The following is a 24813-nucleotide window of genomic DNA, read 5'->3' on the forward strand; positions in this document are numbered from 1 at the left end:
CTTCAACTAACGATCCTGTGGTTGTCTCTCCCGTTGATGGGTCCGGAGCCATTGAGCAGGCACAGGCTTCTGAGGAAGTACTTCACACTACCAACTCTTGACACAAACTGATGACTTCTTTCATGCCTACCGATCTTTTGAAAACTACTGAGTTTCTAAGGACCAGGGTATGAACCACACCCAAAAATCCAATGACCCAATCTCAGGCACCTGATTCCTGGCCTCAGTCTCAAATGCTTAAAATGGTGGAAGACCTTATCATGCTGATTAGGGGAAGCTAAGCTACCCATTCCAAAAGAAAGAGATCTGTCCCCAGTAGTTTTGTCTGAACAGGAGTCTGATGACTCTGATGCATCTGAATATGAAGACATGCAACCCCTCTCTGCTTATGAGGATTCTGATTCAGAGGACTCCATTCCTTCATCCTCTACCCCCAAGGACATTTACTTTGGGGAAACCCTTCATACCTTAAGGGAGCATTTCCAACGGGAATGTCAGGACTACCCTCAGTCTAAAAAGAGACTCAGGGAATTTTTAGATCTTCCACAGCACAAACCCCTTGCCATTCTACCAGCCCTGGATGTTGTGGAGGATGTTTTCCTGGAATCCAGTTTGACTCCTGACACCTTCCCTCCTGCACCCAGAAAACCAGACAGGTGTTACAGAGTCCCTGACTCACACAAATTTCTTTTTAAAAATCCTACTGCTGACCCTGAAGTAATTTCTCAAGGGCCTAAAGGAATTAAAGCAACCTCTGCTAAGAATCCCACCCCCTCAGATAGGAATTCCCGAACACTAGGCAGATGAGGTAAAAAAGTATACACCTCTGCTACTCTTGCTGTCAGAGCACTAAATTGCCAGTACCATATGCAAACATTTCAGCAACATACCCTGGAACTCCTCAAACAAAAAGTGTCTTCCTTTCCTGCTTGTGCAAAATCTAAAGAGTTACAAGAGTTAGTGCATTCTGCACATCAAGTAACTAAACATACCTTGCACTGTGGTTTTGATGCCCTGGACGCTTCTTGCAGGGCAGTAGTCACCGTCTGTCCTTAGAAGGCATGCATGGCTTAAGGAACAGCCATTGCCAGACCATGTTAAATCTAAATTGTTGGATGCACCCTTGCACAAAGACAACTTATTTGGCACTAAGGCAGAAGAGGTCTTAAAAAAGATGGAAGAAAAAGCTAAATCTCTGCAGAGAGTTAAGGATTTCTTACAGGTCCAGCCACCTAAGTTCAGCAGGCATTGCCCCTCCAAGCACTGGTCCTTTTCTGCTCCCACCAGGTCAGTTCAGCCCAGACCCCATGGAAACAGACCCCCCAGACAGCAGCCACAGGGAATCCAGCGATCTAAACAGTGGACTTCCTCCACTTCAAAAACAGGGAGTTCTAAGCCACCCCCTCATAGTAAAAACTCACAATGGCTCTCCTCCCCCACCTCCTTCCTCTGCCCACCTTCACGTACCCCTAGGAGGAAAACTCTCCTTTCACGCAAGCACCTGGGCCACCATTACCAACGACCACTGGGTCCTCAACATAGTGTCCTAGGGATACAAATTTTCTTTCTACTCCCTTCCAACTCCAAAAGAGTTCCCAGATCTACCTCCAAGCCAGTGGGCAGAGGCGCAAAAGCAAGTCCTGGTGATACCAAAATTCAAAATGCTCTCCCTCCAGCAGCTGCTTGCTACACATGATCTCCTAGGATGCTTGGCTAGTCACCCTAGACGTAAAAGAGGCCTACCTCCACATTCCTATCAGGGAATCTTGCAGGAAATGAATATGTTTCAGGGCAGGATCTCTGCACTTTCAGTTCTCTGCACTTCCCTTTGGCTTACCTAGTGCTTCCAGATTTTCCACAAAATGTCTGGCTCCGGCCATTGCCTTTTGCAGACAAAGGAATGTCCAGATTTACCCATACTTAGATGACTGCCTAATTCAGGCAGACAGACAGAGAAAGTTGCTCAAGCAGCTGGCCTTCGTAAATTCCCTACTGACCTCCCTAGGGTACACAATCAATGAAAAGAAATCCAAACAAGTACCTACCCAAAGATTATATTCCTGGGAGCAAGCCTGGACACAGCATCCCAGATGGCATTCCTTACACCAGAGAAGCAAACTTATCTGACAGCCTACTTCTCTCAACTAGCCAACAGACCCCAGTTATCTGCAAGGAAAATCCTGCAAGCTCTTGAGTTCATGGCATCTTGCATTCTACTCATTTCATATGCCAGACTGCATATGAGGAAACCTCAGTGGTACCTAAAAAGCCTTTGGTGTCAGCACTCTCAAGACCTGGAAACTCTTACACCCATGATACCTTGCCTCAGGAATGATTTTCTTTGGTGGGCAGCAGCATGCTCCCACAACAAGGGACTACCTTTCTCACCACCCCCTGCTGTCCAGACCCTCACCACAGATGCTTCAAACTATGCCTGGGGTGCACACCTGGATGGCAGGTGTATACAGGGCCAATGGAGCCCACAGCAAATCCATCTGCACATTATCCAAAAAGAGATGATAGCTGTCCAGTGTGCCTTGACAGCTTTCAAGCCCCTTTTCTCCCCAGGGGGCTCTCCTGATCAAAACAGATGACACCACTGTGATGTGGTATATCAACAAGCAGGGAGGGACTCACTCCTACCCTCTGTGCAGGCTAGCCATGACCCTTTGGCACACAGACCCTGCCATGCAACTCCACCTGTTAGCACAATTCCTGTCAGGTTCTCTAAACTCTCTGGCAGACCACTTAAGCAGAAATCGTCTGGACCCACACGAATGGCAGCTCAACAAAAGAACCTTCACCCTAATAACTCAGAAATGGGGCACCCTGAAAGTCAACCTCTTTGACCCCCACACTAACCATCAGCTCAGCAAATTCTGCACCAAGGAGCATCACTGCATGGCTTGGAAAGTGGATTCCCTGTCCTCCCCCTGGGTCAATCTATCGGTCTATGCCTTTCCTCCACTACTTCTCATCCCCAGGGTACTGCTCAAAATAAGGGAGGAAAAACCAAGGACAATTCTTATTGCTCCAGACTGGCCTCACCAGCACAGGTACCCACTGCTGCACAGCCTGTCCCCACTGCCACCATGACATCTCACTCAGACCCCAACCCTCCTAACCCAGAGGGAAAGAGAATTCATGCAACCCCAATTACAGACCCTCAGTTTGGCAGCTTGGCTTATTCCCTAACCACTGATCAATGTGCCAACCTCTGTAAACAGGTTCTAGATGTTATACGTGAGGCCAGACGCCCTAGCACTAGAAAGTCTTTTGCTGACAAAATGTAAAAAGGTTCTGCACCTGGATTCAGACTAAGGGAGCCAATATGGCACAGCCCTCCCTCCCTCTCATCCTGGATTACTTAGCTGACCTGTTACACAGTGGCCTCTCTTTTTCCTCAGTTAAACTTCATGCCTCTGCTATCTCTGCTCATTTCCCCACTGAACAGCCCCTTTTCTCACACCCTCTGATCAAACAATTCCTAAAAGGGCTAGCAACTTGAGACCACCCTGAAGAGAACCAACCCCAGCTTGGGACCTTAACTTTGTGTTGGAAAAGCTCACCCTGCCCCCCTTCGAACCAGCATCTTCAGCAGAGGTAAAATTTATCTCCTGGAAGACAGCTTTCCTTCTGGCCATCACTTCAGACAGAAGGGTCTCTGAGCTACAAGCACTCATGGCTGTGGAACCCTTCATCATCTTCCATGCTGACAGGGTTTCCCTCAGGACTAACCCATCCTTCATGCTGAAAGTGGTGTCCAATGTGGCTCTCAACCAATCCATTCATTTCCCCACCTTTTTCCTTAACCTACAGAACAAGAGGGAAAGGATCCCGCACTCTCTAGATGTGTACAGACAGCTCAGATTCTATCTAGACAGGACTAAATCCTTCAGAAAGTTTGATCAATTGCTGGTTAGCTTTGATGCAGGGGTAGAAGGCAAAGCCATCTCCAAACAAACAATTTCCAAATGGATAGCTGTCCAAGCTGCTGAATCCCTTACAAAGGCACTCTATGAGCACCTTCAAGAATGCATGGATCGTGCTATCCCAAGCAAAACCAAGACTCACTCCTCCAAGAAAAGGAAACCAGTCTGGTGGACCCCTGCCATAAACAAGCTATACAATAGAAGGAGGAAACTAGTGCAGAAAAGAGTAAAATCCCAAGAAGGAAAGACATCCCTGATCAGTATCAGCAAGAAACTATGATCCCTCATAAAATCATCCAAGGCTAGCTTTGAAAGAAAAATTGCCAAGGACTCCAAAGATAACCACAAAGCATTCTGTAGCTATGTCAAGAACCTAACCTGAGTTAGTGCAGAATGGCACAAAATACACCGAACCGACTGATATTGCCAACATTCTGGCAGATAGGTTTAGTGCAAACTTCACCCCCCTCTCACCCCCTAAAGGGCCCATAATCATACCAGAAGAATGTAGTGCCACAGCAATCACTGACACACAGGTTAAAACAGCCCTATCTAAACCCAATAATACAGCTTCAATGGGATCAGATGGTGTCCCAGGCTGTGTCTTTCATGAGTTCCAAAATGAACTAACCCCTCACCTAAACACACTGTTTAAACTCAGCCTCTCTACCGGCTACATACCCATATAGTGGTGCACAGAAACAGTTATCCCGCTCCACAAAGATGGATGTACAACTGACCCCAGGTACTATCGCCCTATAAGCCTGATTAGTCTGGTCTGCAAGGCTATGGAACACATCATCATGGAATTCATTAACAGAGACATTGGGAACCTTCAAACATTGGACCCTACCCAGTTTGGCTTTGTTAAGGGCAGATCATGCCTCCTAAACCTGGTTGACTTCTTTGAGACAGTTACCAAGGCTTTAGATGAGGGAAGGAGGTTCACATAGCCTACCTAGACCTCACAAAGGCTTTTGAAACCATTCCCATTCTGGCATTATAGACAAGCTCACCAGCCTGAACATAAACCCCTATGTCATGAGATGGGTTGCCAGTTGGCTCATGGATAGAACCCATATGGTGACAGTTGCAGGCTCTAGGTCCGACTCTAAGCCAGTTACAAGTGGCATCCCCCAGGGCTCAGTCCTGGGACCCCTCCTGTTTGGTATATACTTCTCAGAGGTACAGGCAAGCACAGAAGGACTATGGCTGACCAAGTTCACAGATGACTGCAAACTGGGGGCCATAATTGACTCTCCAGCTGATACAGACATCCTCCAGAAGGGTCTCACTGAGACGGATTCCTGGTGTCAAAATCATGGCCTCAAGCTAAATGCCAAAAAGTGCATAGTCATCCCCTTTGGGAAAAACAAAGTACCCACGAACTACCACGTGGTAGTACCCTAAATACAGAAAATGTAATAAGGGATCTGGGGACCTAAGTAGACAGTGATCTATCCTTTGATACTCATATTGCCAAGGTGGTTAAAAAATCCTTCTATGTGTCCCACCTAATCACAAAAGGGTTCGCATCTAGAACAAAAGAGGTTATTGTTCCCCTCTACTCATCACTCATCAGACCCATCATAGAGTACAATGCCCCATTTGGGATGTACCTTACAAGACACCTGCAACAGCTGGAAAGATCACAGAAGTACCTCATCAAGAGGATTACTGGCCCCAAACATATGCCCTATGCAGCCCGACTGAAGAAACTCCAGCTGTACTCAGTTGCATACGGCTTACTCAGAGGTGATCTCTGCCTGACATACAAGGCCATGTCCAACCCAGAACTGATGGACATGCTCCACCTAAAAAAAAAAAAACAAATCCCCAAGAGCCACACGATCTAAACCTCACCACAACGATAAATAGGACTGTATTTATCCTCTCCCAGACACTCCCCATGCTTTGAAACAGGATTCCAATCTACATTAGGCAGAGCCACTCACTAACACTCTTCAAGAGAAACCTTGACGAGTGGATGGGAAACAGAAAATTTACCCCAGGGATCACTGTAGTGGCTCTGCTGGACAGAGGCACAGGGAACTAATGGCTCTGCTAGACCAAGGCACAGGAAACTAATCTAAGGAGGTGGCGAAAGCCAACACATTCTGGCTAGGCTTATAGATGCCCTCGGGCAGAAAGCCTAGTACTTACCTATGAACCTATGATAGCACACTGCATCCATTTCTGCTACAAGCAACACAGAAAGCCTCCCCTAAGGGGGTCAGGACTAACTCCACCAGAGCAGCCTCCACCTCTGCAGCTTTCCTCAGAGGAGTTCCCACCAGGGACATTCTGGAGGTTGCCACCTGGACATCTGTTCACACTTTTGCCAAACACTACCACCTGCCTGTCTTCTCCAAATCCAGGGCAAGGTTTGCCTCTGCAATCTTGCAGGGCATCCTAGCCAGCCCTTAGTCTCATTGACTGCCGCCACCCTTTTCCTCAGCTTTGGAAATCAACCCAAATGTGATGACTGCAACAGTGAAACTTGAAGAACATAGTACACTTGTGTACACTTACCATAAATGTAGATGTATGAGTGTATTCACTGTTGCAGTCCTGGTTTCCCTCCCTCCATCCCCCTCCTCTTTCTTCTCTTTCCTTACAAGAGACATTTTGGTATTTACTTTCTACTGGTGGGGGTTTTCCACTAGAACCTGGCTCCCACTTGGAGGCTCCTGACAGTTAGGGCAAGAAAAACTGATGTAATGGCGTCGGCTGCCTTACTCTATACTACTGACGACCTGATGTCAGTCCTGAAGCGACAGCAGCCAACGCAGAAATACTAAGCCTCTGATATTTGGACCGGCCGAGGGCTACCCTGATAGGGATAACCCAAATGCATAGACTACAACAGTGAATGCACTCAAACATCTACATTTATGGTAAGTGTACACAACTGTACTTTATGTTTCTATCTGCATAGAACAAAAGACTTCAGAAAATCAGAGCAGTTGTTTGTATCCTTTTCAGACAAAAAGAAAGGAGCCCCATCAAACGTTACACTTTCAAAGTGGCTTACAGACTATATAACTTACACATATAGATCTCAGAACAGAGAACTTCCAGGGAAAGTGAAAGGCCATTCCACAAGGGCTATGTCTACCTCATATGCCTTTCAAGCGAAGCTACCAGTGGATTCCATTTGTGCAGCAGCAACATGGGTAAAGCCTCATACCATTATCACTCATTAGAAAGTTGATTTGGCCTCCAGAAACAGGGCCTCTTTTGGATTTACTGTTCTGAAGAGATTTCTCCTTTAAGCCACCAAAGAAAGAAGGTGCTAGGGATGCTGTCCCAACCAGCAAAGAATGAAGTTGAGACAGGACAACATAACATTAAGAAGTTATGTACTCACCATAATGTTCCATGTTTGTTGTCCATCTCGCCTTCATTCTTGCGTCCCACCCTCCTTCTCCCACCTTCGCTCCTGGAGGATCAAGCAGTTCTTATTAAGATCAGTTACTATATCTCTGACTCCCTTCTTGGTCCCTTTTATGATATGGCTATATACTACTGTATAATTTTTTTGGTATCTGCAAACAAGATCTGGGTAATCTTCCCTGAACATCATGGGACAGGGTATAGCCATGAGCCGGTGGAAACTCTTGAGCTTTTGTATAAGGCCGAGTTTGGACCCTTTCTCGGTTCCAAACCCAACCAGCAAAGAATGAAGGCAAGATGAACAACAAACATGGAACGTTATGGTGAGTACATAACTTCTTATTTTGTTCTTAAGAGTGTGTAGAAAAATGTCGACTATTTCCTTGGACTATAGGCCCACACCATCTACAGCAAATAGGCTCCATACTGATTAACAGCAGAGCATAGTCATAGGGCCTGGCTTCCTAGGTCCTTCACCCTCTTCTGTCTGAATTCATTGCCTTACAGTTGTACATTATTTATAGTAACTGCAATTTGACTAAGTTATTGCAGTCACACGTGCATGCAGGAATTTCTAGAAAAGGCTAGCAAAACCCTCCAGTGCCACAAATATTTCCTGCCTTATAGTAGTTACTGCATTCAACCAGAATCTGTCATACAGAATATTACCACTTATATCACTCTTAAGAAAATAAACCAACTGGAAAAATCATTCCCCGATGATAGTTTTAACTGGGCAGTCTTTCTCTCTTTCAGATGTAGATGCCTGCAGTCCTTACACCAACATGAAGTAGTAGCCTAATATTAATAAACAGATTAATAACAAGTTGCACATTTTTTAAATTAAAAAATCATATTGTTTTAGTAAAAGAGAACTGAGTTTGAGAAATTAAATATACAGATAAGGTAGAGTTCTGCACATATAAAATATAAAATAAGCATTTAACAGACTGAAGAAACCACATAGTATCAGCTATTGTATTATCACCCTTCAGCTTATAGAGTTACTAGGTCCTAGGCAACGCTATCTAAGAAATGCAAAATAATAACAGACAGAGCAAAATAAAAGTAGACTCACTCTTGCAGGGAGGCACACAAAGCCCATGAAGCAAGCATATCCAGTCAGACATAAAAAAAGCCTAAGGAAAAAATAGCTTCTTTGAGCTGGCTTATCAGGAAGAGGGTCATTTCCCCTGACCATTGGAGTGATAGCCAAGATAATTTAATACATACACAAATAAAAACCACCATTGGTTACTAAAATTATCCCGACTCCTTTGGCGGAGATTTGTGACAATTAGTCACAGAAATTTATATGTGCAAATTCTGATGAAATCTCTGTGAATGGATTGAGATGGAAACACTAAATCTTTTAATAAATCTTGGAACATTATACCTCGGGTCAGTGAGTTTTGTTGTGTTACATAATTTAGTACTGGGTGGAATTCATTCAACTTATGCATTTCAAATCAGGTTCACCTTTAATGCATCAGACTATATGCTACTTCCTTGTCACTCAAATTTGAATTAAAACAACAGGCCTTAGCTGAGTGATGTGATACCTTAGGTTGCTAGAAGGGATTGGTCCAGCCACATGATTTAATTCCAAAAATAACATGAAGTAGTCCTTCAGCCTATACAGCATGAATGTTTGCATACATGTGTTTTCCTCTCTGCCATAATAAATAAATAAATAAATAACTGTTTCTTTCACGGTTAATCCCAATTAGCTACAGCTCCTCAGCAAAACAGTTACATGTCCCATGAAAATTTTTATATAGTTTTATATGTTAATTATCTGCTGCATTTCTCAAACATATATAGAGATAAAGACAGAGAGAGAGAGAGAGTTGCAAGTTTCATATAGTTGTGCACATTTCAGAGTTTTGTTTTTTTTAGTTTCTTACTGAAAAATCACTTGCTGTCTTACAGGCTTGATTCTCACATGGGATAATTGGCTGGGCTTAGTATGCACCCCCAAGGCATGTAGCTGAGTACTAAGCTATGAAGTTATGAACCTATGAAATAATTAATCAGCTAAAATTATCATGATGCTACTATCTGCTACCTTCAATCTATCAGCTTAAATATTACTGATAAGTTAAGTTAGAGCAGATATCTTTTAAGTACTGAAAAGTTTGAACACCAATGTCACATTTAGCTGGTAAATTGAATAATATACTTAATTAATTTTCATGTAGTTTATAAATTCCTTTTCCAGTTAGCAATTTCCCATAAGTCAGTGCACTGACTTTTTTTTTCCATTAGCATCGACACACTTCCAGTTAGATCTGTAACACCTGTGCTGTGAGGTATTTAACTTAATACAGCATTAGTTATTACTGGCTTTACATATTGGTATAGCATCTCCACAATCTCTACAACATGGCGGCACTATCATTTACTGCAGCAATGTTTATTTAGATATTAGGTTTAGAAATTACACATTAATAATGCAGATTAAGTGCACATGTGCTTATTTTTGTAAACTAGGCTAGTCTTTTTCAGCAAGGAATAATGCAGTTTCTGTGTGGCAAACAGCCCAAGTGGATGTTGAACAGCTTCAAGTCTCAGGATTAATCTGAACTGTTCTACATCCAAAGGGTCTTCCCTTCAGAGTAGAAAAGCCATTTCACAAGGTATTAAAAGTCAGTGAAAATTAAAATTAGTGTTTCTTTCATTTCACATTTTTGGAGAAAATAGTATTTCATTGTTTAGAATTACAGCAGCAGCAATACTGTGGTGGTGGTGCTGCGGTATCATTGTCGTCTCACAGTAAGAAGTTGTCCTGTTTGATTCTCAGCTAGAGTGTCTTCTATGTGGAGACATGCATGAATGGGCGTACCTTCATTGAAGGTTGTTCGTCAGGGCTAGCAAAGCAGCACGTAAAAATCTGCTGCCAATCATTAGCAGACCGGAGTTCCGCTGTGGCGACCCCTAACCGGGAAAAGCCTAAAGACACAACAACAACAACAACAAGAATTACAGCAGCAACATTTTAGTTTCATTCCTGGTAGTATATAGCAGGATTTACTATGAATGCTCACATCTCGATTAGTCATGACTTGAATGATCATACACTAAAACATTTAATCATACATACATATAGAGGCAGATTCCAAGAGCGTTCCTCTCACTGTAAGTGACCACTTACAGTAAGAGCTGGCTGAGAGAAGATGTTTTAAAATCTGGTCCCATTAATAAGCCTTTTTCTGGATAGGCCTTACACAGAAGTAAGTCACTTACAATGAGAGCAAGTCTTTCAGAATCAGGGCAGACTTACACTGAGAACAACTCTTTTAGAATCTGGCCCATACTGTCTAACCCAAATAAATACAATTCAAAAATAAAAAAAACTGTCATTACAAAATAATTATTCTTGCAGGATCTGTAGATTAGAGTGTTATGTGCTGTGTCTTTAAGAAGCATATCAAGGACTGAATGTGCACATATAAATGCCAGGCATGTGCTATTCCCAGTGCCATTTTGAGAGTGTAGCCAGAGAGTGAGCATGAGTTTGTATATAAGTTACTTAAGTTAAAGTCAGTAAACTTCTCTCGTGATGTGTTTGTATATAATAAAGCTGCTTGAACAGAACCCACAAAGACTCTTCTATTGTATCCAAAGTAGGAGAGCAACATGGTGTTAGAACTGGGATCGCAGAGGGTAAGATTCAGAGCCATGAGGTGCAGAGATAACAGTGAAGGTAAACTAAAATAAACGAGCACAAAAAAGAGCCAGAAAAGAAGCAAAGGTAATGAGAATATGCACAAACTACTTATTTCATAAAAAGGACAAAATGGGGCATTACAAGGACACAAAATGCATTATTAAACAAGTGGGAGGCACAAAAGGTTTATTAACTAAGGGAAATGTTTAAAGTAAAGGTGTTTGACAAAATGATTATCAGAAAAGTAAAATGAACATGTTTAAAGGTAAAACGAGCATGTTAAAGGCAAAATAGGCATGTTTAGAGTAAAACGAGCGCAAGAAAAGTACAATGGGCATGAAAAGAGATTAAATGAGCATGACAAATATAATAAGGGCAAAAAGGGCACATTAAGCATAAATACAGCAAGGTGACTGCATGTTTTTTGGCAAAGTTATTCAAAGTATCTCAGAGTGTGTAAAAGTGCTTACAGTTATTGACTCTGAGCTTCTCTTGCCCAGTTCATTTACATTGTGCAGTTATTTGATATGTTTCTTACACTGATGAGGTGATTTCTTGCAATACAGTCAGTTCAACAGTATTACAGTGCCCGAGAGGATTATTTCACAAAGTTAAGTTACACAGAGGCTTATTGTGCTATTGGGCAAAGTTACAAGTACTGGCATAAATTCCTGGCCTGTGTGTATGTAGTCATACTTATTTGCAAAACCCTTCACTGGTATGTGTTAATATGGCAGATGGATTTTGAAAGCCCTCACCACTTGTATTTGATCAGAATATTGCAGATATTTATTTGAGAATATTTGAGCAAGAGTACTACTTTCCAGATTTAAGTATTTTTTTCTGTTTTTTACTTGGAATACCTTCTCTTGCTTATTTTAAACAAGCTTATACTGTTTTTTTAACTGTTTGCTGCATTTTATAGTATCTGCACTTAAGCATTTACCTGGTCAAAAATTAATCGAAAATCTGTGTTTGTTTGTTTAATTTAACTATTGAGGCTGCCCACTAAAGTGTGCTAGCCTGTGTAACTGATTTATTGCTGCCTTCTGTATTTCTGAGTGTTTTCTATCTAAAAAAAAAAACAAAAAAATAATCCTTGTTTTCCCACCTCTCCTCGACTAGTTTAGACCAGTTTACAGGCTTTGCTGTATTCTGGGCTGTGGTGTAGTTCCTGTGTTGTCCATTACCTTACTTGGATAAGAAGGAAGTTTCTTTGCTCACCAGTGGGAGTGGGAGTGGGGAGCCTTGAGCAGCCTATCTGTCCCTGAAGGAAGTGACCTCAGCACAAGAGCTGCAGTAATTGGTTGTTTTGGACCATTTCTAGCTCTTTTCAAGTTCTCTGTTTAAAATCCACCTCAAAGCGTTTTTTTTGGCTGTACTACTCAGAGAGCTCCAAGTGGTCCTGCAGAGTGGTCCTAGCTACAAACAAACTGAAAAAAGTGACTACTTTCCAGATTTAAGTATTTTTTCTCTTTCTTACTTGGAATACCTTATTTTGCTTATTTTAAACAAGCTTATACTGTTTTTTAACTGTTTGCTGCATTTTATAGTATCTGCACTTAAAAGTTTACCTGGTTGAAAATTAATTGAAAATCTGTGTTTGTTTGTTTAATTTAACTATTGAGGCTGCCCACTAAAGTGTGCTAGCCTGTGTAACTGATTTATTGCTGCCTTCTGTATTTCTGAGTGTTTTCTATCTAAAAACAAAAAAAACAAAAAAATAATCCTTGTTTTTCCACCTCTCCTCAACTAGTTTAGACCAGTTTACAGGCTTTGCTGTATTCTGGGCTGTGGTGTAGTTCCTGTGTTGTCCATTACCTTACTTGGATAAGAAGGAAGTTTCTTTGCTCACCAGTGGGAGTGGGAAGCCTTGAGCAGCCTATCTGTCCCTGAAGGAAGTGACCTCAGCACAAGAGCTGTAGTAATTGGTTGTTTTGGACCATTTCTAGCTCTTTTCAAGTTCCCTGTTTAAAATCCGCCTCAGAGCATTTTTTCTGGCTATACTACTCAGAGACAGCTCCACGTGGTCCTGCAGAGTGGTCCTAGCTACAGAGAACTGAGAAAAGAGACTACTTTCCAGATTTAAGTATTTTTTCTGTTTTTTACTTGGAATACCTTCTCTTGATTATTTTAAACAAGCTTATACTGTTTTTTTAACTGTTTGCTGTATTTTATAGTATCTGCACTTAAAAGTTTACCTGGTCGAAAATTAATCGAAAATCTGTGTTTGTTTGTTTAATTTAACTGTTGAGGCTGCCCATTAAAGTGTGCTAGCCTGTGTAACTGATTTATTGCTGCCTTCTGTATTTCTGAGTGTTTTCTATCTAAAAACAAACAAAAAAAATAATCCTTGTTTTCCTGCCTCTCCTCAACTAGTTTAGACCAGTTTACAGGCTTTGCTGTATTCTGGGCTGTGGTGTAGTTCCTGTGTTGTCCATTACCTTACTTGGATAAGAAGGAAGTTTCTTTGCTCACCAGTGGGAGTGGGGAGCCTTGATCAGCCTATCTGTCCCTGAAGGAAGTGACCTCAACACAAGAGCTGCAGTAATTGGTTGTTTTGGACCATTTCTAGCTCTTTTCAAGTTCCCTGTTTAAAATCCGCCTCAGAGCATTTTTTCTGGCTATACTACTCAGAGACAGCTCCACGTGGTCCTGCAGAGTGGTCCTAGCTACAGAGAACTGAGAAAAGTGACTACTTTCCAGATTTAAGTATTTTTTTCTGTTTTTTACTTGGAATACCTTCTCTTGCTTATTTTAAACAAGCTTATACTGTTTGTTTAACTGTTTGCTGCATTTTATAGTATCTGCACTTAAAAGTTTACCTGGTAGAAAATTAATTGAAAATCTATGTTTGTTTGTTTAATTTAACTATTGAGGCTGCCCACTAAAGTGTGCTAGCCTGTGTAACTGATTTATTGCTGCCTTCTGTATTTCTGAGTGTTTTCTATCTAAAAACAAACAAAAAAAAATAATCCTTGTTTTCCTGCCTCTCCTCGACTAGTTTAGACCAGTTTACTGGCTTTGCTGTATTCTGGGCTGTGGTGTAGTTCCTGTGTTGTCCATTACCTTACTTGGATAAGAAGGAAGTTTCTTTGCTCACCAGTGGGAGTGGGAAGCCTTGAGCAGCCTATCTGTCCCTGAAGGAAGTGACCTCAGCACAAGAGCTGTAGTAATTGGTTGTTTTGGACCATTTCTAGCTCTTTTCAAGTTCCCTGTTTAAAATCCGCCTCAGAGTGTTTTTTTCTGGCTATACTACTCAGAGACAGCTCCACGTGGTCCTGCAGAGTGGTCCTAGCTACAGAGAACTGAGAAAAGAGACTACTTTCCAGATTTAAGTATTTTTTCTGTTTTTTACTTGGAATACCTTCTCTTGATTATTTTAAACAAGCTTATACTGTTTTTTTAACTGTTTGCTGTATTTTATAGTATCTGCACTTAAAAGTTTACCTGGTCGAAAATTAATCGAAAATCTGTGTTTGTTTGTTTAATTTAACTGTTGAGGCTGCCCATTAAAGTGTGCTAGCCTGTGTAACTGATTTATTGCTGCCTTCTGTATTTCTGAGTGTTTTCTATCTAAAAACAAAAAAAAAAAATAATCCTTGTTTTCCCACCTCTCCTCGACTAGTTTAGACCAGTTTACAGGCTTTGCTGTATTCTGGGCTGTGGTGTAGTTCCTGTGTTGTCCATTACCTTACTTGGATAAGAAGGAAGTTTCTTTGCTCACCAGTGGGAGTGGGGAGCCTTGAGCAGCCTATCTGTCCCTGAAGGAAGTGACCTCAGCACAAGAGCTGTAGTAATTGGTTGTTTTGGACCATTTCTAGCTCTTTTCAAGTTCCCTGTTTAAAATCCGCATTAGCGTGGCTTTGCACGAATGTGCGCATAGAGCAGCGCCAGTTAAACAGGGTTAAACTTTTCCTGGCTCCGCCAAGTCTGCTCTTCAAATTTTCCCTTAGAAAGCTCTACTCTTAGAATAACCAGTCTACTCGTTATATTATAAGCATAGCACTTGTTCTCTAAGCTACTCTTCTAAGAAAGCACTCTCAAACTCAAGTAGCACTACATCCACCTACCACCCCAACCACTTCCCTTAAAGGCACAGCACTCTCTTATAATATTCTAGCATGTCGAGTGGTAGATTGCTAGCATCATCTCCTGCTCAGCTGGTTAATCTGGGAATCTTGAGACAATGCTATAATTGTCTCATGTACACAGACAACCCTCTCCTCCTCCCAACAAACACAAATACATATGAGAGATGCAACTATATAGCCAAACTGGAGCCTGAATTCTCTCAACTCAGGACTGGCAAGACCAGACAGGAGGAGAAGGTAACCACACACACAACAAACCCAGTCACACATAGACCTACCCCAACTGCAAATCAAACACATAATAACACAAAAACATACCTGGAGGCTCTATTAAAAAACTTACCAAAACAACAGAGGCCCCCAAAGCAGACACCCAAAAATCCACCACCTCAAAACATAACACATGCAACACATACTTCAATAAATCGGTGTGTTAGTAAATCACAGCCCTTAAGGCCAAACACTATGCCTGATACACTAGTGATAGGTGACTCTATAGTCAGACACACTGACGTCCCACTTACCAGGCTGAGCAAGGAGAGGGTAACGGTAAGCTGCCTATCGGGGGCTAGGATCCGCCATATAACACACGCACTCAGGTCACTCAAAAGCACGTACAAATATGACTCCGTCATTGTCCATGCCGGCGTGAATGACCTGAGACGTACCTCCTTGGACTACATGAAAAGAGACATTGAGGAGCTCTCTGATTATGTAGCCCAGGCTGGTATGACCCTGACCCTGAGCAGCATCCTGCCCTCACCAAGAATGATGCCACAATACAAAGACAAGATGATCAGCTTTAATAATTGGCTCAATTACTGGTGTCATTCTAGGGGGATCCAATGTCTGTCTGCTTGGGATGACATGCTGGACAAGCCACGCTGCTTCGAGGCGGCTTGCACCTGTCACCACTGGGCTTCCGGATATTGGCTAAGGCTCTTGCCACCTCCATAGTGCCTTTTTTAGGCAAGGCTCAAAAGATGAACCCACCTCCTTAGAAAACAAAAATGGAATAAAATTAAGGGTAATGCTGCTCAACGCCAGAAGTCTAAATCTCAAGATGCAGGCTCTCGAAGCACTCCTCAGTATGGAGAACATCGATGTCTGCGCTGTAACCGAGACCTGGTTCAAGGCTCCTGAGAGCACCCCAGTGCTACCAGGCTTTACCTTGTATCATGCTTTTCGGCCCCAAAACCCGGGCCGAACCACAAAAGGAGGGAGAGTGTCCATATTCATCAAGGACACCCACACCTCTAGGTTAGTGGCAACTCATGAAGCATCGGAGACCATCCAGGTGCAGCTAACCGTAGGCAAAACTGCTATACAACTGGTTGCATGTTACAGAACACCCTCCCAATCTCAAGAACCCCATTCAGCCTTCCTGAAGACATTGGAAGATATGAATGTCTCACCAAATACCATCATATTGGGAGACTTCAACTACCCTAACATAGACTGGGTGCACTATTCTAGCCCTAACACCCTAGCCCAAAGGTTCCTGGAATTCATAAACTCAAATGCAATGGGACAACTAGTCACCTCTCCCACAGGGGGGGATAATATACTAGACCTGATCATCACAAACATGGGGACAAAATGCTCCACACCGGAAGTATTGCCCTTACTGGTGAGATCTGACCACAAACTAATCACCCTGGATATACATTTACCACCTCCACCCCCAGCACAAAAGACTACAGTGAGAAACTTCTCAAAAGCCGACTTTACACTTCTCAAGACTGAGATGGTATCATTTAAGCCCTCAGGGCCAATGAAAACCACATCCCACAATGCTGAATCCTACACAAATGCTTTCTACGGACATCTCCAAGAATGCATGGATCGTGCAATCCCAAAGCATCCTGTCTGGTGGACCCCAGCCATAAACAAATTGTATAACAAAAGAAGGAAGCTACTGCAAGACAGAGCAAAATCCCATAAAGGGAAGGCATCTCTGATCAGCACTAGTAGAAAGCTACATTCTCTCATAAAAATATCCAAGGCCAACTTTGAGAGAAAACTCGCCAAGGACACTAAAGATAACCACAAGGCATTCTTCTGTTATGTTAGAAACCTGGGCGGAAACACTCAGATATGCTCAGAGTTAGTACACAATGACAAAAAATTCACCGAACCCACAGATATTGCCAACATTCTGGCAGACAGGTTCAGTGCAAATTTCTCCCCTCCATCACCTCCAAAAGAAGAAATACTCATCCCAGCTGAATGTAACCTCCCTGTCATCTCTGATGTCCAGGTGAGAACCGCTCTCAACAAAGCAAAAAACACAGCATCTATGGGACCTGATGGTATCCCTGGCTGTGTGATACGTGAACTCCAAGAGGAGCTAAACCCGCATATAAAAATGTTATTTAACCTTAGCCTTACTACAGGATATGTACCTGAACACTGGCATACAGCAACAGTGGTACCACTCCACAAGGGAGGCTCCACTACAGACCCTGGGAACTACCGCCCCATAAGCTTGACCAGCCTGGTTTGCAAAGCTATGGAAAGAATTATTATGGAACTCATAAACAACGACATTGGGGACCTACAGACACTTGATCCCACCCAGTTCGGCTTTGTAAAATGCAGATCCTGCCTTTTGAACCTGGTTGACTTTTTCAAAACAGTCACTAGAGCCATTGATGAGGGCAAGGCAGTCCATACAGCCTACCTGGACTTGGCTAAAGCCTTCGACACAATACCCCACTCGGGGATCATAGAAAAGCTAAACAGCTTAAAAGTAAATCCATATGTCACAAGATGGGTTGCAAACTGGCTAAAGAACAGAACCCATAAAGTCAAGATTGCGGGAGCCATGTCAGACTCAAAGCCAGTCACAAGTGGTGTCCCACATGGCTCTGTCCTGGGACCCCTCTTGTTCGGCATTTACTTCTCAGATGTGAAAGCCAACATGGGAGGGTTGTGGCTGACAAAGTTCGCAGATGACTGCAAACTAGGCGCCATAGTCGATACACCAGCTGACACATACATCCTACAGAAAGGCCTCACCGAAATGGACAACTGGTGCCGGAATCACGGCCTTAAACTGAATGCCAAGAAATGTACAGTCATCCCCTTTGGGAAAAACAAAATACCCACAAATTATCACATAGACAGTAACCCACTAAGTACCGAGAAAGTAATCAGAGACCTGGGGACCCAAGTTGATAGTGACCTCTCATTTGACACCCACGTTGCCAAAGTGGTTAGAAAGACTTTCTACCTTGCCCACCTTATCATGAAGGGGTTCACATCCAGATCAAAGGAGGTCATCATGCCCCTGTACTCCTCCCTTATCAGGCCCATGATTGAGTACAATGCCCCATTTGGTATGTACCTCACCCGGCACTTACAACAGCTGGAGAGACCCCAGAAGTACCTCACCAAGAGGATCAAGGGTTTCCAGCATATGTTATATGCTGCCAGGCTAAAGAAACTCCAGCTCTATTCAGTAGCATGCCGCCTGCTCAGAGGTGATCTGTGCCTGACATACAAGGCCATGTTCAACCAGGAATTGATGGACATGCTCCACCTCAAAAAATTAAAATCCATAAGAACCATGAGAGCCAAAGATTTAAACCTCAGTACAAACATGAATAGAACATGCTGGAGAGACAGATTCATAACTCGGAGGCTTCCCATACTCTGGAACAAAATCCCAGTCCATGTTAGGCAGAGCCCCTCACTGTCTCTCTTCAAGAGAAATCTTGACGAGTGGATGGGAGATCGTAGGTTTACCCCGGGGGTCACCCCTGTATCACTACTTAACAGAGGCACAGTAAACTAATTTTAATAAGTAAGGGGGTCTTCAATGTGTCACTACTAGACAAAGGCACAGTACTCTAAATTTATTCTATACACCTTAGTACCACTACATGGGGTGGCGAAAGCCACATCTCTAGGGCTAGGCTTGCAAATGCCTCAGGGCAGATAGCCTAGTACTAAACTATGAAACTATGAAACTATGATTACTATATAAAAATGTATTACCTCTAAATAATAATTTACTTGTTAATATTTTGCAGTGAACAAAAATATACCTTAAATATTCATAATGTTGAAAGAAATTGAAATTATTTCAAAAATGTTAATTAGATTAAAAAGGTAACTGAGATGTAGAAGCACAATTATGTATATTACCTTTATGAGATCCAACCATTTGATCAAAGAATTAAATAACTTTGATTTCTTTTGTTTCTTTGGTGTGACTGTACAATCTCCAAGGCAGTGCCATTTCACAGAAGTATTATATTTTTATGAAGCATTCAGTAAGCATTCTGTTTAGTAATATTATTTATTCTCTTTGTTGATTTGATTACTGGATAAGCCCATTTGGCTGAAATGCCTCATCCCAAGTGTTATTCTGGGGCTCAAACTTGGTTAGGTGAATAGCTCAGATTCCCACAATTTATTGCAGATATAGTTGGAATAAAATGCATGTAAAAATGGTACAGTTTGTCTATTGACTGTCACTTCATTGCAAAGGAATACAGTTGTAAGCTGCTTGCAAGGTTCATCATGCAATCTTTGGTTTGATTCCCTCCATATTTTATTTGCCTACCCTGTGATTCTGCTGCACCATATCCATTCGTTATATTATGTTGAGTTCTGATTTGTCAAATGCAAGTTTAGTGATTCATAACAGTTGTATAACCTACACATGACGAACACAGCCAGCATATTTTTCTGCAGGGATGGAAGCTGCCCCTGCATCCTTCATATGAAATACTCCAACCTTATACCACCCTTACTTACATATCCTAAATCCAAAGTTACACAATCACTGGGAAAAGAAAAATACCCTACAAGGGTGAAAACATTAGCTGCACAAAGTGTGATCTCACAGTAAATTAACGTAATACAAATACATTTGAGGAGTCATAATGTCAGACAAGTGTGATCAGGGAGAGTACACTCAACCATTTAGTTGACAGTCAAATATAGGTTAACCCATTTAACCAAATTGCCCTCCTACATCATCCCAGAAAAGATTTATTTGTGTCTTGTGAGTTTACTCATTTAATAAGTAAATGAAAAAATGACTCCCTCAGTTCCCTAGACAATACTGCCAGAAAAATATATTGCTGTTAGTATGTCAGCTGTCTGTCTCAGACTTGTTTACAACTGCCTATCTTCCCTTTGATGTAATTTTTTGAAATGACATTTGATGATATAATTTTAGTTCTCTAGGATGGTAAAAGCCTTGAATGATATGTTGAATATGTTAGTTACAGCTGCAGCCAGTCTTTCAAAAAGGGTCTGCAGTACAGTTTGATGTTACCACATACACTTGCATTATTAATACAATAACTTCCTTTATTAAACATCATCGTGATTATTGCTGCAGTAGCCTCAGCTATATGGGTTACTACTGCAGCAGTGATCATTCAACCATCTACTGCTGTGGTAAGTTTACTAACACAACTGTACTATATTCATCATTATTATCATTGCAGTAGCCTTAGCTTTATGGGTTCTATCCTGCTAAGGTTATAACAGCCACTGTTATAATCTTAGCAGGATATAGCCCATGTAGCTAAATCTACTGCAGCAGAGATCTACTGCTATGTTAAGTTTACTTACACAACTGTACATTTTGGTGAAATCAGGCATATGTCCTGCCAGGGATCTACTTTGTTAACTCTAACACCAACTGCTCAAGTTTCATTTACTTGCTGCTGATTACTTGAGTAATACTACACTCATAATCAAAAGAAATTGTGTTTATTTTTGTCATGGGGTAGACTGCAATGCTTTGCTAGCCATCAAAAGTGAATTGTAAAAAAAAAAAAATGTTTGTTTTTGCAGGAGCTTGCCCCCTGCTCTCTCTATACTGGGGTAAGCCCCTTCACCCTGCATCTGTAAATATACTGCCTCTGAGATGGTACAAACACGGGGAAAGTATATTTGCAGAAACAGTGTATGTATTCAGACATCTCACACTGGGATATGCACACAAGCAAGCTAATGAACTTTAAGCAGTTGAATGCAGAATGAATGAAAGACAAACTCCTTCTAGTATATTGTTTGCCCTCCATATGCCATTACAGCCAAAACATTGGTTAATGCAAGTTTTATCTAACTTTTCCAAGTAATATTAGTTATTTAACTGAACATTTGTGGATTTTTTCAAGTGCCCATTTTCCAGAGATTTTTTTCTTGTATTTTTTTACCTTTTTTTTTTTATTTCTTCTTTGAAAAAATGCAAACACATATCTGTAGTAATAATGCTGTTAACTAGTTCTCTGGAATATTATGTGAATGCATGATTCCTTCTGAACTTTAGCATACCGCCCAATCTAACAGGATGCTTTGAGAATTTGTATTAAACTTCTTTGGTTATATTTGTCAGTGAAACAGTGATTATTACTCCTTTTTGATAATGCAGCATGCTTTGCGTTTCCATGTTGCCCCAAAACAGATACTAACATACATATTACAGAAGCAGTTTATCAGAAGAAGAATAAATAAATAATGTTTAATTATGTTAAGCTGTGTAGGGATGATGATGATGATGGTAGTGGTGGTGGTGGGGTGGCTAAAGGTGGGGGTAGTCATACTATATGAATGCTAAGACTGTTGCTGTATTTTATAACCCCTCTGTTCTGACCTGTATAAATAACATATCTTGCTTTATCTCTTGTATTCTTATTTAAGTTTTTCTACTCAGTCCGAGTTTTTGGAGGACAAGACCCTTCTTCTGTTTGGGTCGGCTGGGTGACTCCTGACTACCATTGCTATAGTAACAAATTTGATTTGAACAGAAATCGTACAGTCACAGTTACACTTGGTGATGAAAGAGGGCGAGTTCATGAAAGGTACAGTTTGGCGTTTAAAAAGCTATTAATGTGATGAGGGGAAAATGTCAGGAATTGTTGATAGACTAGTAATGTGGCTCTTTTTGAAACAAGAATATTTAGTGACATTTCTATTTAAATTTTCTGTGTTAGTACTTCATTACTATTAATTACAATGTCACTATTATAAATTATTTTAATAGTTGGTCCTTGTGCCTAGACAGCTGAAATTTATGCTACATTGTCTTTATCAGTAAGAATATGATTGCATGTTGATTTCCACTTTTCTATATTAATTTATTATAAATGTTAATTTCTATGTTCTCACATTAGACCTTTCAATAAAATTCAGAATTGATGATGACATATGCAAGTATACATTTTACACTCCATCTTTCTAAAACCGTATCATTAGCTAACCTTCTATTTCTAAAAAGAAAACACATAAGGCAAAAATAAAGCAAATTATTACTTCTGATATGTTTAAAGGGTCAGAAAACTACAGTGGGCTGGAAGATCATTTTGGGAAACATTTCTAACTTTTTTTAAGTCTGAATTAGGATGGCATGGATGTACAGCAATTAGCACTACTGCCTCACAGCTCTTGGTTCACCATTTTGGTTCCCAGATTAATTAAAGTGTGTGCATATCCATTGCTCAACATTCCTTCCACATCTGAAAGATGTTGCAGTAGGTGCAATGGGAAGAACCACTAAACTGCTCATATGTATGCATGTGGTGTTTGTGTGTGTCTTTGTGTGTGATCGGATGAAACTATGACACAGGCAAAAGCACTCATCTTTTGCTTTAACCAAGTAAACCATGTTTTAAATAAGCAACACTAGTTTGAATCCTGTTTTTTTATTTTTAATAAGAATGCAAAGTAATCTATGACACAGATCTTGCACAAGAAGTTTTGACAATGGTCTATATTAATTTGAATGACAATGTCAACAGTAATTCTTTCTCTAGTTTTCCCTTTTTTTGTATTGTTCTTCTTTAAAAAAAATGGTCACTACTCTTAAAGCTGGAAAACTAGATTTCCTTGGTGCTAGGTTATATTGCCTGATTTTGTGTCTTGCAGTAAACTGCTGCATTGTCCAGGACCATTTCTCTACCTTGTGCCTGTTACTTGATGGGGTAGGCTGTCCTTTCTTCATGAATCTAAATAGGACAAAGCAGTTGTTATTGAATCAGTGAATAATGAACTCTTGAGCTAAGTTTGTTTTCCCTTTTCCTGAAGAGAGGCTGTATAATATTGTACAGGATAACTGAAACCATCTTTACTAGAGCAGCTTATGTTGCCAGCTTTAATGAGTTCTAGAGTATCATCAGCATTGTGATCTTGCTAGCAGAGCCTTCAGAGGCAAATCCCTGTCAGCTAGTAAGGGAGTTTGAAGCAGATACCTTTAATCTGTTACAAAGACTATCAGGTAGTCTCCTTCCCTGGACATCTCCCTTCTCCGCTTGGTGCCTTGCTGTGAGCAGGACTTGGGAGAAATATCAACACTCCTCACTATCATAAGCAGTACTGTTCTGGGTGGGAACTCCCACAGATGTGCCTGTCCATGGTTGGTTAAACTGATAGTTTACGTTGGGAACAGGTGATCTACTCTTTCTCTGTCCTTTTTTTTTGGGGGGGGTAGTAGTGCTTGTCTGTCTTTTAATAAAGTTTGTATTGAAAAGTAAAGAATTCAGTGCTTTATTTAATCTAGAAGGGTTTCTTCATAGGTCCACATTTGCTTAGGAGTTTTAGAACAGGATTTTCCAAAGAAATGGTCTCCAAGCTTTAACTTTTCTGATTTGTTCATTATAGTCATAAATATACTCCTGCCATCCCCCAGGGATAGACTTTCTTAACAGCCATCCTTTTCTGTAGAATATGCCCAAAAGTCAGGAAAGTATATTCTTGTTTATCACTTATTAGCAATGGGGATGTCAAGTCTTCATTGCTGTTCTTAATTTGTAGGTGGCTGCACTCTAGTGGTAAGGAATGTGGAAGTTGCAGGCCTGAGAAATGAGGGCACTTATGGAGTCAAAATGTGACATAATGTCATGCATTTTTTTCATAGGCTTTCATCTATTCCCAAACATGAACTTTATTTCAGAAAAATATGTCAAGCATAGCATGATGGAGTAGAAGAAACTAGTTATAAACTTCAAGAATGGTCCTTTTCATAGATCACAAAACAAATACTTCTGTGCTCCTCCAGCGAACCACTACAGAATGAAATATAACCACAATGTAATACAGATGTCAGTCCTTCATAAAGGTGTAAATTGTCTTACTACAATTTGTTCTCTCTAATGAAGTCTTTGACCTTAAGATGAAAGCGCTTAGATCTGAATAAAATGTTGTGTGATATTCAGTGGCTGGTTTCTTATTTTCGAGTGTTTTTGCACCTTTATGAAGGACTGACATTTTTATTACATTGTGGTTACATTTCCTTCCATAGTGGTTCACTGGAGGAACACAGAAGTAATGTGTTTTGTGAGCTTACAATGTCTGTTGCAACATTTGGAAGGTTACCTCTTCTTAGATCAACTACAGAATAAGAAAGTACCTATTACTCTGGCTAGTAGGAGTGCCCCTCTCCTACTTTTTTTTATTTTGAATGTATTGTTTACTAGTGTAAAGTTTTTTTTCCTGAATGAGATCACACCTCACTGAGTACTGGACTCTTGGCATGCACTTTTACTTAGTTCCTTGTTTTTTGATGTGCAGGTAACACATCAAGAAGTTTTAAAAAGGCATACTGGTCCACTATTACCATCTCAGCCAAATGCTGTACATTTAGTCGTTTCTCTTTATTTTATTGATAACCTAGTAGTCACTTTTGCAGATATGAACTGGGTTACAAAATCTATGTACTCTGACAGACCATAATCATGTGAAAGAAAAGAACTAGAAG

The 24813-nt window shown here is 41.1% G+C and overlaps 1 protein-coding gene across 1 annotated transcript in view; it reads left to right on the top strand.

The window, feature by feature from the left end:
* Positions 1-24813, top strand: part of RYR3 (ryanodine receptor 3) — a 3250282-nt gene that overhangs the window by 1705797 nt on the left and 1519672 nt on the right. The window contains exon 31 of the mRNA XM_044074157.1: positions 21762-21922. Coding sequence (XP_043930092.1) covers positions 21762-21922 — 161 coding nt within the window. The remainder of the gene's footprint in view (positions 1-21761; positions 21923-24813) is intronic.

The sequence above is a fragment of the Protopterus annectens genome, chromosome 6.part0 (genome assembly GCF_019279795.1).
Source record: "Protopterus annectens isolate FY-2018-M chromosome 6.part0, PAN1.0, whole genome shotgun sequence".
Classification (NCBI taxonomy): domain Eukaryota; kingdom Metazoa; phylum Chordata; order Ceratodontiformes; family Protopteridae; genus Protopterus; species Protopterus annectens.